General features: G+C 46.2%; 1 protein-coding gene across 3 annotated transcripts in view; it reads left to right on the top strand.

Moving 5' to 3' along the window:
* Positions 1-14037, top strand: part of CRIP3 (cysteine rich protein 3) — a 376762-nt gene that overhangs the window by 104296 nt on the left and 258429 nt on the right. For all 3 annotated transcript variants that reach the window (XM_078647288.1, XM_078647290.1, XM_078647289.1), the window contains exon 2: positions 5225-5319. In XM_078647288.1, coding sequence (XP_078503414.1) covers positions 5225-5319 — 95 coding nt within the window. The remainder of the gene's footprint in view (positions 1-5224; positions 5320-14037) is intronic.

Raw genomic sequence — 14037 nt, 5'->3', positions numbered from 1 at the left:
AATATTTAGCTATTTCAATACAGGCTTTTGACCCTGCCCTCTCTGCAGTCAGGAACAGTGTTCATACTTTTTAGTCCGTATGACCTGTGATACTACCTATGATGGTGCGAAGGTGAAGCATGGTCTTGAATACTCAGTAGCGTGACTAAAGCTTGTATACGAAACAACATGATTTCCTTAGAGATTTCTGTGCCGAGTACCTCACGTGTCTTTTTAATCCATTGCTGAAGCGGGGCCTGACGTGCTGCTTTAAAAAAAAAAACATGAATATTGAAAAAATAAAGTTCTGCGAGCCGTGCAGAAGAGAAGACAGGTGTGCGACTGCATGCAAACATGCACAGATAGTGTATATGCCGGACGAGTAACAGGGAGGGGAGGTGACCTACTGTAACATCTAGTACAAGGCAGCATTTGATTAAAATACATTTCCAGTTTCCTCCTTGCGGGTGGGGGGAGTAGGGAGGAGGAGGCAGGCCATGAGAGGGAGCGAAGAGTAGGTGTTCAGAATACAAACCAGCTGTGAGGGGTGGGAGATGGTGTTCTGGGAATGGCACAGGAGATTAAATGAACTAGGAGAAGCAGCTAGGTCAGAGTAAAAGACAAAGTAGTACGCTGAAGGAAAATATATGGCCCATGGTGAAAGGATTCATGTAGCAGGAGCAGTCTCCAGGGTGGAACAAAAGGACGGACTACTTTGAGTATTCACCAATAAAAAGCTAGTATTTCTAAAGGACAGTAAGAGGAACCAATGAAAAAAATGGATCTTTTTTGAATCCCATATCAAAGATACAACATGTCTCTTTGTGACAACAAATGTGCTGCCAAGGCGAGACCTAAATAGCAGTGTAGAGTGGAACTAGAAAGGAAGTGCTCAGAACTTGTGGTTTTAAAGTTGCTGCTTTGACGCATTAGAAAATGCAAATAGACCAGCGACCTTCCTCTTTAAGAGGAGAGTGCAGTGAAGGGCCCGACTGACCCCTATGATTTTTAGGTCTCGCCTAGACGAAAGCAAAGCGAAGCTTTGCTGTCTAGGGAGACAACTAATGTTGTCACTTTCGGGGGAATGTGGACTGCAGACTGTCACGAGCTTCTCCTCCTGGAGATTGTAGCTCGTGAGCGCGCACGTCGCCGTGCCTGATATTCCCATGCACAGAAAGGCTCCCGCACGCATGCGCACATACACACACTGCATACACACACACGCACCCCCCTTAAACAGACACACGCTGCATACACACACGCACCCCCCTTAAACAGACACACACATGCACGCACGCACAAACACACTCAAAGAGACACACATGCGTACACCCCCACCCTCAACCCCACTCACCGGGCTCCTCTCCCCTTACGCATGGGAAGGCACTGTGGTAGAAGGTGCGCTGTCTCAAATCACCGCCGCCTCCCAAAGCGGCATTGTATGTAAATTAAAAGTTGCCTCCCCGTTAACACCGCCGCAGCCCGGGAACTTCGGTAGCCGCACAAATCCCGAGCGCAGCTCCTCTGACGTCAGACGAGGAGCCGCGCTGGGATTGGTGCCGGCGGGGCCGTTGCCTGGCAACGGAAGTGTCATCGACGCCGGGCGGGACTTCGACGCCGGGAGGGGCGGAGCCTGATGGAGCCTGAGGCGGCTATGGAGCCGTGCCTCCCGCTGCTGCTGCTCGCTGCCGGTGAGTCCGGTTTACGGGCCGGGGAGTGGGGTGCTGCTATGTTTCGACTTAAGGGCGCAACAGGGAGATGTCTACGGAAGCCCCTTCCCGCCACTAATGTGCTTGTTTTTATTGGGAGGAGAGTGTGGGGAGGGGGAGGGCAGAGAGGGTGGGGGGTGGCGCCTGCTGCAGGTCAGCAAGGTTTTTTTTTTATGACGGACGATTATTAATTTTGTTATAGGGGACAAATGCTTAAAACGTTTATCGCTACGGTATTGCGTCTTTAGATTGGTTACTATGTTGTCCCTTCTGCTTTTTTTTATTTTTAATGGCGCCGTCTTCTCCGCAGTGCAGCCACAGTGCTCCGCTTCTGCTGTTCTGCTAGGCAGGGGTGAAGGCTTTCGCTATGCTGCCCTCGTTCTATCCCTACTACCACCGGGAATGCAGAGATGAGACCCGGCTCACCGCTTCGATCTGTGGCACAGGTGGGGGTGGAGGCTCCAGTCACGCTGCCCCATGTCCACGTGTCGATCGTCCTTTGCAGCCCGCCTTCGAAAAAAGGTGCAAAAGTGAAGCCCGCTGCCTCTGGCGCCCTTACTGATGCCGCTTTTTATTCCCGCCGGTTCCCCACGCCATAACCCGATGCGGAGGGTCTGATCCCAGCTGCCATCCTCAACTGGATGTTGGGTAGGTCACCACAGCATTCTTTGCCTCCGGTCCAGGGAGGGGGTGCTGGGGGTGTGGTGCCGGTAGCCTTAGCAGCGGGAAATAAAAAATGATTTGCGGGTTTGCGACCCCCTGTATTCCGGGGCAGAGTCCGGCTTTAGGACCGTGGGATTCAAGCCCGTCCTGTTGCAGCCCCCCGGAGTTCAGCAGCCCAAAATGGTGGAACCACGAACCCCATCTCTACAGCGCTGGCCGGACAACCCATCGCCGCCTTGGCAGCAGTGGTTGGGTTTTGGTTGAAGAACTATAAACTAACATCAATTTGGTCTCTATTTAAATAATGCACAGTTTTGTCTCTGGAAACATATGAGGGGGTGCGAGTGCTTTTGCCACCGTAGTACATCTTGTGTGTCTCACTGTTTCTTCGGCCAGTTGTGTCACTGTCCCATGTTTAATGTTACTGCCTCTTTCTCTATGCCCCCAGCATTGGTGCTCTCTCCCTCTCCCTCTCTCTCGGTCTCTCCCTAACTGGAGGTAATTGGGAAGGGTCTGGGCCTCTGTTGCATAGCGCCTAGTTCTGGTGTACAGGATGTGTTTAAAGGATTATGTTGGTACACACACGAACAGCGGCACTAAAAATTAAGTAAATTGCCCAGGATCACAGTGGTTTAAAAAAAAGAACCCAGCTTTAAGCTCAGGTTTTCTCTGATTCACAACCAGTGCTGTGGTCTGTGGTCCACCTTTTTCTCGACGTGTGTGGTGTTTGTGGGTGGGAATATGGGATGTGCGGGGGAGGGGTTTTTGACCCCTGCATAGGTTGTGACTTCAGCTAATGGAATGGTGCGCTAATTAAAGCACCGAGAGTAAGGGTGCAGGGTGCAGGGTTTACTTTCGTGCACAGGCGCGTGCCTGTATTGTTGTCACTGCTCTTGTTGTGACGTGTGTAGGCTGTATATCTGTGCTGGGGGGCTTCACAGTTGTGTGCTAGTTGCGAATAAATGGACTAAGGGATAATGTTAAAATCAGGGTCCTAAGTGACACTTTCTGCCAGGTCTTGCTGCCTCCCAGAAGCACAATAGGCGCCCTCATCAGAAGCCCGCTGAATGGACCTAGTGTTTTATCGACCTCAGAAGGGTGAAAGGTTGCGCCAGTCCCACCGGATTGATGTCTCTGTGGACGGCTGATCGGTTGTACAGACAATCCTTGCAGTGCATTCATCGGGTTACAAAATGTGGTGTTTACAGCATTTCACACGAGGGAGCTGTGTCATGGAGCTGGATATGTGAATCATATGTTGTTCCCGTTAATAACTATGTTGTTTGTATCAGTCTAATTGGTAGGAGTACTAGCAAGGGGGTGGTTTTAATGTTATTGCATACTTATTGGTCGTAGTAGAGGTGTTTTTTGTTATCGTCTGTAGAATGAGTTCGCATAACACTTATTTCTCCTGCGCCTACTTCCGAGCTAAAATAGCCCAGTTTCCATAAATGGACATCAGAGTAGGATGATATGGGATAGTTGTAAAGTTCATGCCCCTGGGTCTGGTATACTTCAGTATTAATCCCGGCTTTTCTACTTTACCAAATGATGTGATCTTGGGCAGATCACCGTTCTTCGGCTCTCTTAATTTGAGACATTTGTTACATAAAAAGATCACTAGATAGGTGCCAAAGGCTTTGCAAGATTTCCAAATATTTGCGCATTTTCAGTGCATCCCTGCATTACTAGTGTTTATTTTCAGTGAGGCGCGGATGGATGGGCGGCCATTGTCGCCCTTCTATGTTATGTGTTCTTATATTCTGAGGTGCACGTCCATGATTGCAATAATCATGTGGAAAAGGCTGCGAACGTTCAATCACAACTCCAGTGACCCTGACTATATAACAGATAGATGTTCCATTAGAAGTTAAGGTGAAATTAGGTTTACGAAATAAAACCAAACCACACCGAAACTAACCAGTTAAGTTAGGCCAAATCACTCGCCAGAAGAACCAAAACTTCCCACCCCTGGTTCGAAAGATTTAACTACTAATGGTTATCATCATGATAAGCCACCCACCACCCTCTAAGCACAAGGGGGAGGGGCTGGTACTCTCCCATGCACTAACTGGGCCACAGAGGCATGGAGTCAGCATGAGTCACGCGGGCGGGGATACCTGTGTCTGGCCAGCATGATGAGTGGACCCTACCCGCCTCCCCCACACAGCACGCTCCTGGGACATAACCAGATGTTCCCGGATGACTAATGAATCTGTAGTCCGGCCACTCTGCAGAGCGAACCTCATATATGTGATAGTGTTAATTGTGTGACGAAGGTACACAGTTGTCAAAATCTGGGAGCAGCATAGGAAATGACAATGCAGTGGGGGAGTTGTATGCGTGGGTGCAGGGCTTTAAGTGGTCCTGGGCCTCACCGGTGCTGAGCATCGGCACTAACTTTAGCCTATTAGCATTACAAATACATTATATTTATTTTGCTTAACAAAACTCACATTGACCCAAGGAATTACCATTTACAAAGCCAATAGCTCGCACTCATATAAATGCAATTAATAACTTTTCCATTTACAAATTTTAACACTATTTGCATTTTACATTACAATCATTTTAATCATTTTTTACAAAACATAAACAATATAAAAAACAATGTCATTTACAAGGCCATTTACTCAAAACAATGTCACTGCGAGACCTATTGCATTGTAAATGCTTGTTGTTTTTTGAGACCGCTTGCTAGTGAAAGGTGCCCTTTGCAAACATTTTCAATTAAGAGGAGAGAAACTAATTCCAAAATGGGCTGCTTTTTTGTTCAGTGTAATATGGACTCGCAGGCTGTTGACGACTAAGGAGGTACTATGCAAACTGAATGATGCTGGATTCAACAGTTTGTGTTCTTTCTTTATCAACAGCTGAAAAGGTGAGCTCCCTTGGAAAGAACTGGCACCGCTTCTGTCTGAAATGTGAGAGGTGTAACAAGACTCTGTCTGCTGGGAGCCACGCTGAGGTAAGAGGCCTGGGCATCCCTGCCTAGGTCATCTGTTTGCAGTTTATAGGTTTGCTGTTAGTTTTTGAATTTAGGATGTCTTTTATATTTATTCATTTAATGTGAAAGTCTAGCAAAGGAAGAACAATTCTATTTCAAGTTGACCTCTTATCCAAATCAAAAAATCAGATGAGTCCTTCGATCTTTTTTTCCAGGTCAACACACTTGGAAGCATAATAGCAAATGTTGAACAACAAAAATGAAAGTTTCTAGTTCTTTCAATGTGTGATGGAGAAGTGCACGGTCATCAAAATAACTTTATAATTGTATTTATACAATGCTTACTACCCACTACGAGGCTCGAAGCACTTTTTGGTGAGATGCTAGCTACTCCGCAACACAAGGTTCAGGTTTTTAGTTAGTAGATTAGAAAATAGCTTTTTATCCCTTATTGGGGTTTAGTGCTGGAAAAAGAATTCATGCCTTATGTGTATAGTTTTGAAGGGATAGATTGGCTTTGGTGGAGTAGAAAAAAGAAAGTGCAGACTGGTATCGAGTGTGGTGGAAATGTGCTTCTGCTGAATTAATATAAAGAAGCAATACGAGGGCAAAGTCTGAAATGGTGTTTTGTTGTCTTTAGTATTTATAAACTCTGGCATTCACATTTCCTGTTGATAAAGTTTCCAATATTTTCTTTTTTTAATGTTTCCCCTAATATATCAATAGTTAAGCACTTACAGATTTCTGAACATCATATTTAAGCATTGTGACACACATATTTGTCATTTAAAATAAACCCTGTACACATCAAATTGAATGTTATCTGTATGTCTACATACTTGTGTATATCTGGATACAATTTTAATTTCTATTTTTCTCTATACGTACAAAAAATGTATGTCTGTGTGTATTTACATAATCTTTTCCTCCAGGAAGTATAAACAAGCATTAGGTCTCGCCTACATGCAATCCATTAGCCTTGTCAGTGTTTTTTTAGTCCTGTTGCACAGCAGCGCAGTCGCACTGGTCTGTAACATGGCTGGAAGTACAGAAAATAAAAGTGCTATAATCAGCTAGTGTTAACCGCATCATATTGCTTTTTTAGGTCGAGCCTACGCAGCGCGAATGCACTGTCTGCAAGACCTACTGTAAATAGTATAGCAAGTGTAATCCCGCCTGCTGCTTGTGATTGGTTTATTTATGCATTACTCTGATTTCTGGACTCCTTATTGGTTGGTGCTCCCTGTACATCACTTCAGTTTTATTCGAATGCGCACCAACCAGCTGCAGGTTTATTACGTTGCAATTGTTCATATGTTATGTTTAGGGACTACTTGTGCTATTTTATATTGATATTGCGTAGCATGGCGTCTGGTTTAATTTTCACCTTGGCGCCCGCTTCACTGGCCGCCATGTACATACGTTAAACATACTCGGGTGCTCTGCTTTTTCTTTTAGGGCACAGCCTGCTTTCCTCTGTTAATTTTAATTTTTTATATAAGAACTATGGCGTCAGTTGTATGGGCTGCCATGCACATAAGTTTACATTTTAGCACGGTGCCTGCTTTCATCATTATTTTTTCATTATCGTCCCATCATGTCGCCTCACTCTTGTCACCAAAGGCTGCTGGAGATGAATGCGTCCGGTGATGTCACATGCGATCCGGTGTTTTGAGCGGACTGGTAGGTCTGGTGCCTCCCTGCAGGTCTGGTGCCACAACATGCATCAGCGGACCGGCATAGCCCGCAGCTTCTGCTCCACGTTTATCTATTCCTCTCTGTTCTTGCTTTCTGTGGCCACAGCACCCCCTCAGAGGTAGGAGGCATGGGCGGAGCTGCTCTCCGCGGCCTCTGCCGTCTGCGGGCAGAGCAGTCACCCGAGGCGCCGCGTACAGAACAGGTGAGGGACCGATGGCCTGGGGGAGGACTTGTGAGTGTTTATCCCCATAGGAAGGCAAACAAGCATTGCAATGCAATAGGTTCTCGCATTTGCGAGAGTTTGAGCTATTAGCATTGTTAAATGACCATGCCTTTTATTTATGTGCACCGCTTGTAGGTTTTCAAAACACATTAATAAGTTGTTGTTATTTACAATGCCAATAGCTCTAACTCTCTCAAATGCAAGACCTATTTCATTGCAAATGCTTGTATTTCTTTACTTTCAGCCATATTGCACTGCAGATGTTATTTGTAGGAAAATGTTGAAAAGGACTGTTGACAGAGGACATCCGATTAAGAGGTCTGATGCAGGATATGAGACCGATGAAAAGATTGGAAAGATCTGCCTCTCGTTAATATTCATAGATCTGGTAAAGTCTCACACAGTGAGATCTACAGATAAAATAAATCACCTTCAAAACATTGCCATCAAACTCATTTTTATCAAAACCGATTGTAGATGTCAAGACCAGCAGCGCCACAGTCAAGAGGTTCAGCTCAGACTTGCTCACCTTTCCAAGAAGGTTTGACGTCGACACATCACTGTTGCAGCTTACTGTCAAAATAAACCTTGTGAATATCAGCATCTCTATCGCAAAGCGTTGTTCTCTGCCGCAAACCACTCTTTTGACGCCAAAGGTATTGCATGTCGTCTAAGATCCACATAACTGTTCCTCCCCAACGTCAACAAAAGACCCCGTATGACATTAAATGCTTCTACCACGACGTCAAGAGTTTCACAAGTGATGCTGTTTTTCACCAAGGTCGTCTGGATCACCTACTTTTTAAACCAAGAGTTCTGTGTAGGGTTTTCACGTATACAGGAAGATTGGCGCCTAGCTGTTAGCGGTACGAAATATGCGCAAAGGCAACAGTAATGAACGGTGCTACACAGTGAGAGGAGACCCCAAAACCTCTGCAAGTGGCGGCAAAGGGCCCACTGGTAGATACAACAAAATTCCTGTGCACACGTAAAGGTAGATAAATACAAATGTTGTCAAAAGGTGAAGAAAGTTCGTAATCAATGAGACAAGGTAGACACACTTGAATGATTTTCAAGCTTAGAGATGTATTTGAACCTTCCTTTCTGGAAGGATGACGTCAAAGAAAACAACCAGCCGACACGAGTTTCGTCAAGCGGGTAGTTAACACGTGACTCTTCAGGGCTGCGGGTAGAGTAATAGACATGGTACAGTATGGAGAAAATACGCATGATACTTTAACTACCAAAATGCACAGGAAAAACACCTCACATAAGTGGAAACTCTATAGAAGTGAAAAGCGACTTAAGAACATATTCAGTGAACACGCTACCCAATAACAAGACACACGCTACCCAATGCCTTTCCTCGTAGCTTCCTGTCCCTCTCAAAGTCCCCACAAGATTTTTCAGTTTTTTGGCATAGATGTCACGGAAGCAAGCATGAGAGGTGGTAACCGTGAACTCAGACGCCAAGAAGCTAGTTGGATCATGCGTCTTCAATCAGTTCGACACGGCCAGAACTCTGACCATGAACTACAGTACTTTTTGAGAACCTGACCAGCAAATCTCTTCTTCCATTAATGACATTACATGGGTTTTGAACATTAGCCAGCCTCCCATCCTCCAGAGCTGTTTCCTTCCTCCAGCAGTTCACTTGTGTTTGTACAGTACTGAACTATGCCATGTTCTGTTTTTTTACAGTGTGCTTATCATGCCCATCATGTCTTAGTTACTCATTAATTGAATTGAAAATATAATTTTCCCTATGATAGTCCTCCTCCCCATTTTGATTTTTCTCACTTTTCACTTACATTAGTTATCTGTGTTCTATGCAACATACTGTGAACCCTCTAATCATTTGCTTAATTTCCTTGTTACTGTTTGTTTACATTTCCTTATATTAAACTGGTGATCCATATATTTGAACATTACATAGGATGCTCTGTAAGTTTAGTGTGGTGTTTCTGCATCTGGCCTCTTCTTTCTTTTTAAACCACATCTCAAGTTTCCTGTGATCCAGGCATTAAAATGGACCAACCTCTCCGTACACTATGAACAGTCATGCTTCCAGAGGATTCCTTTCAGACACACTTGAATCCCTTAGTCCTCGCACCAATAAAAAGGGCATCAAAAGCAACTGCCATGTACCCAATTAGAAAATGGAAACCTCTTTCACCAATTGGGACAACATTACCAATAACACGCTCTAACAGAAGGGATGCATCCTTGTCCAGCGCCAAGAAACCGCATGGTGTATGTAGCGCTATATAAATATTTTAAATTCAAATTCAAGATCTTCTTATTCTGGTTCAACGCATACCTCCTATACTCCTTCACCACCACCACAAACACCTTCTACTGTATCTCCTGTGGCCTACTTGTCAAGATGTGTTAATTTGAGGAGAAGCTAATTTTAAATATTAAAGACCTACCCCAAACCATGGTTTCTGTAATTCTCTAAATGCTATAACCAAGGGCAGCTCCGAAGGCTCTTCTACTAGGCCTGTTGGACATTGTTGAAGAACAATTTCTTAAAAAGGCTACTGTTAAAGCTGCCACTTCAAATCTTCTAAAGAAATATAAACCACAGCAACAAGATCCTGATTTGTTCAGAATGTATCCTGATTCCGATTCAGTCCTTGTTACAGTGGTTAGACAGAAACCTGCTTCTGCTCCAGAATCTATTGCCGCTCCTGATGGAGCAAGAGCTGTTGGGGAAAAAGAATTACACTCACTTAAAACAAGATATCATAGAGAGATTTGGGATGGTATGAAATCTTTTGCCTCTGATTTATCATTAAAATGGGCAACAAGTCTTTTTTGAAATGGTTCAAGAAGCTGCTCTAATCTCGAATCAATTGATCAGTGCCGCAATTGACCATGTCGAACTCTCAGCTATTTCATTCTTTTCATTGGATTTCACTAAGATCATCATTCTGGCTGTAAGAACTGGGACCACCAGTTCTCCGGGGGGTAGCCTGGCTCGAGCAGGTAGGCAACCAGGGGCTTACGTGTAAAGTAGCTACTCAACACACTCATCCACTGAGTCAAGAAGTGGGCGCAATAATGGAGACCACACCAGTACTTTTGATTAAAATCGATAGACTTTATATAGAATTGAGATTAGGGCAATTAATTCATCCGCATTACTTAAAGCATTCCATTATGCATTTCAATAAAGTACTTCAATAAATAACTTCAATAAAGCATGTCAATAAAGCATTTCAATAAATAGTTTCAATAAAGCATTTCAATAAATAGCTTCGATAAAGCATGTCAATAAAGCATTTCAATAAATAGCTTCAATAAAGCATTTCAATAAATAGCTTCGATAAAGCATCTCAATAAATAACTCCCTTGTGCAGGGCTGAGCCACTTCAGGCGAATTTCCGGGCCTAAACAGGTAATAACTAGAAAGCCTGCTCTCAGGCGTAGGCAGTTAATAAGTGGCAAGCCTGTCCTCAGGCCTAAACAGTTAACTAGGGGCCTCGTCGTCACTGGAGGCACTTTGGGGCCAACAGGGCCCAGTCTCACTTTCCCCAGGGGAGGGGCGAACACGGGGCCTTCCCCGGCCTTCCGCCCTCCTCCCCTGCAGTTACCTGTCACTTCGGCCCACCGGGGCCCTTGCGATGATTCAGGGGCAGGCGGTGTGGCTTCGGCCCTCCCGGGGACCTCACTCGGCCCGGCGCGGTGCAAGGAGCAGATGCGGGGCGCCGGGGTCGAGTGAATTCAGCTTAATTTACTTGGCGGGGCAAATCGGAGGGGGGCTTCTCTGCTTCCCGGCCCCCTCCGCGACGAGTCTCGGCTTTCCCCAGGGCACCGGGGCTTCCAGCCGATGGTTGTTCGGCTCAGGTGGGGGCGCAATGCTGGCGGCCTTCCTCGACTCAGGAACCAATGGCAAAAGGCAGGGGGGAGGCGCGCCCGCGGCCGCCAATGGCAGCGCGGCTCGCGGGGCGAATGACGTTGCTGGGCTTCCCTCGTCACGTGAGGCGAGTCTACAGCCTCAGGGCCTAGCGCGGCCTACTACTTCGACGCGGCGGCCTACCTCAGGCTCCGGGGCCGCCACGGGAGGTCTCCACACTCGGGCCGGGCTGCGGCGGTGATTTCGGCCCCTGAGTACGCCGGACGCGGCGTCTTCTCCGCCCACTCCTGCGGACAGTGCGGCGGCCCTCTCCTGGCACCGGGGGCCGCCTGGGGCACACAGCGCTCCTCAGGAGATGAGGCAGGTGAGTGCTGGTGGGGGTTTCACTGCGCTGGGGGTCAGACAGTAGGCGCGATTGGCAGCGCTTCACTGGGGCAATTATCAAAGCGCCTCAGGCCGTTCAGGAGGCTCAGCAGGGCCCGGGGTAGAAGCGCTTGACAAGGCAGGCAGTCTATGATCCAGCGCTTGACAGGGGGGCAAATTACAGCGCTTTCAAGGCGTTTCCAGTCAGGAATACCAATAATTCAGTTAGGACAGCGCTGGGGGCACAGAGGGAAGTCAGCACCAGTACCTGGTTGATCCCCCAGCAGTCTCTGGTTGTAGGACAAGTAGTCTTCTTGGCGCTTGGATGGCTCTGCGCCCTTGTGAGGTAATTCCTGTAAGTGGGGGGGGGGGGGTCTTGAGTTGGAGGCTGGTCCAGTTCTCTCGGGTCACTGAAGATGGTCCCTGGGTTTCCCTTCCGCTGGGCTAAATCAGGGGGGCTAGTCTAGGGTACCTCACTCAGCTTAAGAGGCAGTACCTAAATCCTGTCACTCCCAGTGGCATAAGTCCCTGACTTGGCCCCTCCCGCCTAAATCTCCTGCGTGGGTCCCCCAACTGACTCAACCGCCTCAACTCAACTGACTAGAAGTTTCCCTCCCTTTCCTTATATAGCGACAGTTGGCAGAAGGCAGTGGCAGTTGGTGTCACCTCCCCTATTCTAGAAGGTTCCAGGAGCTTCCCTCATTCTAGCTATGGGCAGGCTGGCATTGCTACATTGTTTAAGGGTTCCAGCCAGCTCCTGGCTACTAGAGTGCGCCTAAAAAGACCACGTTGCAGTAGCAGGGGTCAGTGGCAGCCATGTTTGGGGTAGAGAGCACCTGCACCTTAACATGGATTGGCCATGGAAAGGTGCCCAGAGACCTAAGGGCCAGCGAAAAAGATGGTGGGAAAAATGAGGCAAGGGCGAAAAAAATAGGGAAGGACCATACCTAGGGCTGACAGGTCTAACACTGGCTTGGTTTATTCTCCATAAAACCTAACTCTCAATTAAAAACTGCAAACTTACCCTTTTCAGGTTCCTCGCTCTCCAGACAATATACTGAGGAAGAAATGGTCCGAATCAAAACATGAAGCAGAAACACTCAAAGCTGTAAATGTGAGGGAACACTATTTTTTTCAAACACAAGCCCAATGACGAGTAGTATTATCAAAGGGTTCAATTCCTTAGATGTAACACCCACAAAGGTAGACCCAAAAGCAGTACCAGAGGAGATCTCAAAAGTCCTCCCATTCCAGAGGAAGAAATTCCTCAAGCAACAGACAAAGATCTAACCAACCCTCTTCAGTTCCCCCACTCATATAGGGGAGCGGAGACTTTCTGGAAGAGTGTGAAGATCTAACCCACTTACTGGGTCTCGGCGGCGGGGGAACCGCCCAAGCCTTCAATAGCCTTCATACGTAGTAAAAGGAGACACAGGAACCTTCGTCTGCAGGAGGAACCCAGATTTATTCAAATAGGCCAGGCTATGGAGTCCCAAGCTCGTCAGAAATAAGACTGAGGTGGCTGCTGCTTTACTCCGCAGCTTACAAGCCTTTTATACATTTTCATTCTGGTCTTTTGGCTGTTAGTTCATTGTTCAATCATGGCAGTGTTTGCAGTTTATAACCAGATCCAGACGACGTTTGTAAATGGTGACCTGGTCAAGGCTTGGTACACAAATCATTGTTCACTCTGCTTGATCAAGGCCCGGTCTTTCAGGTCATTGTTTATTCACCCTGATCAAGGCCCAGCAGTCAGACCATTGTCCAGATAACCTGATCACGGTGTCAAGGATGTTTACCAAGCTGGGAGCAGTAGATGGAAAACAAATCATTTACACAGGGTGTGAGTGTCTCATGGCTTTCTGTTGAACTGGAAGAACAGGGGGGGGTGCGACAGTTTCTGGGCAGAAATGCAGGCTGCAAGATGGCTGTTGTCGTGTTAGATTTTCCTCAGGCATCAGTAGAAACGACCAGGTGGGTCCTGTGGAAGTGTTTGACACACGATGGCAATGAAAAAACAATGGAGTTCCGTTACAAATGATGCCGATCAGAAGAACACTTTTCCTTTCTATCATCTTTCATTCAAAGAAATAATTTTAATTCAAACGGACAATATCATGACAATGTATTACATCAACAAACCAGGAGTAACTAAATCAAGGCTGTGGCTGTTGGGGGCGGAGCGCCACGACTAGCATCACTCTTGAAGCCTATTTTAGCCCATGACTTCCTAGTCGATTTCGATTCAAGAAAGGAATCATAAAAGTATACACAAATTCAAAGGAGCATTACACATTACACAAATTATTGTAAAAAAAGACCGTGCAATTAGATTAGCATTCATAGACATATTATCTATCCAAATTAAATTTACAATACATTCAAAATATATTTATGATAAAAAGTCACATATATGAACTGACATTTACTATAAAATACATGTGCAGTCCATGAAAATACCAATCTATACACTTCCTAGTCGCGCTGCGGACGCGCACTGATTTTTGCAGCGGATATCTAATTGTGTAAGTCTTGGCAAGACGCTCACTGCTCAGCCTCAATTAACAGCCCACCGCTTGATTTCTAAAAATAT

Source organism: Lissotriton helveticus, chromosome 6 (genome assembly GCF_964261635.1).
Source record: "Lissotriton helveticus chromosome 6, aLisHel1.1, whole genome shotgun sequence".
Taxonomy (NCBI): Eukaryota; Metazoa; Chordata; class Amphibia; order Caudata; family Salamandridae; genus Lissotriton; species Lissotriton helveticus.
This window is presented reverse-complemented; position numbering and strand designations above follow the sequence as displayed.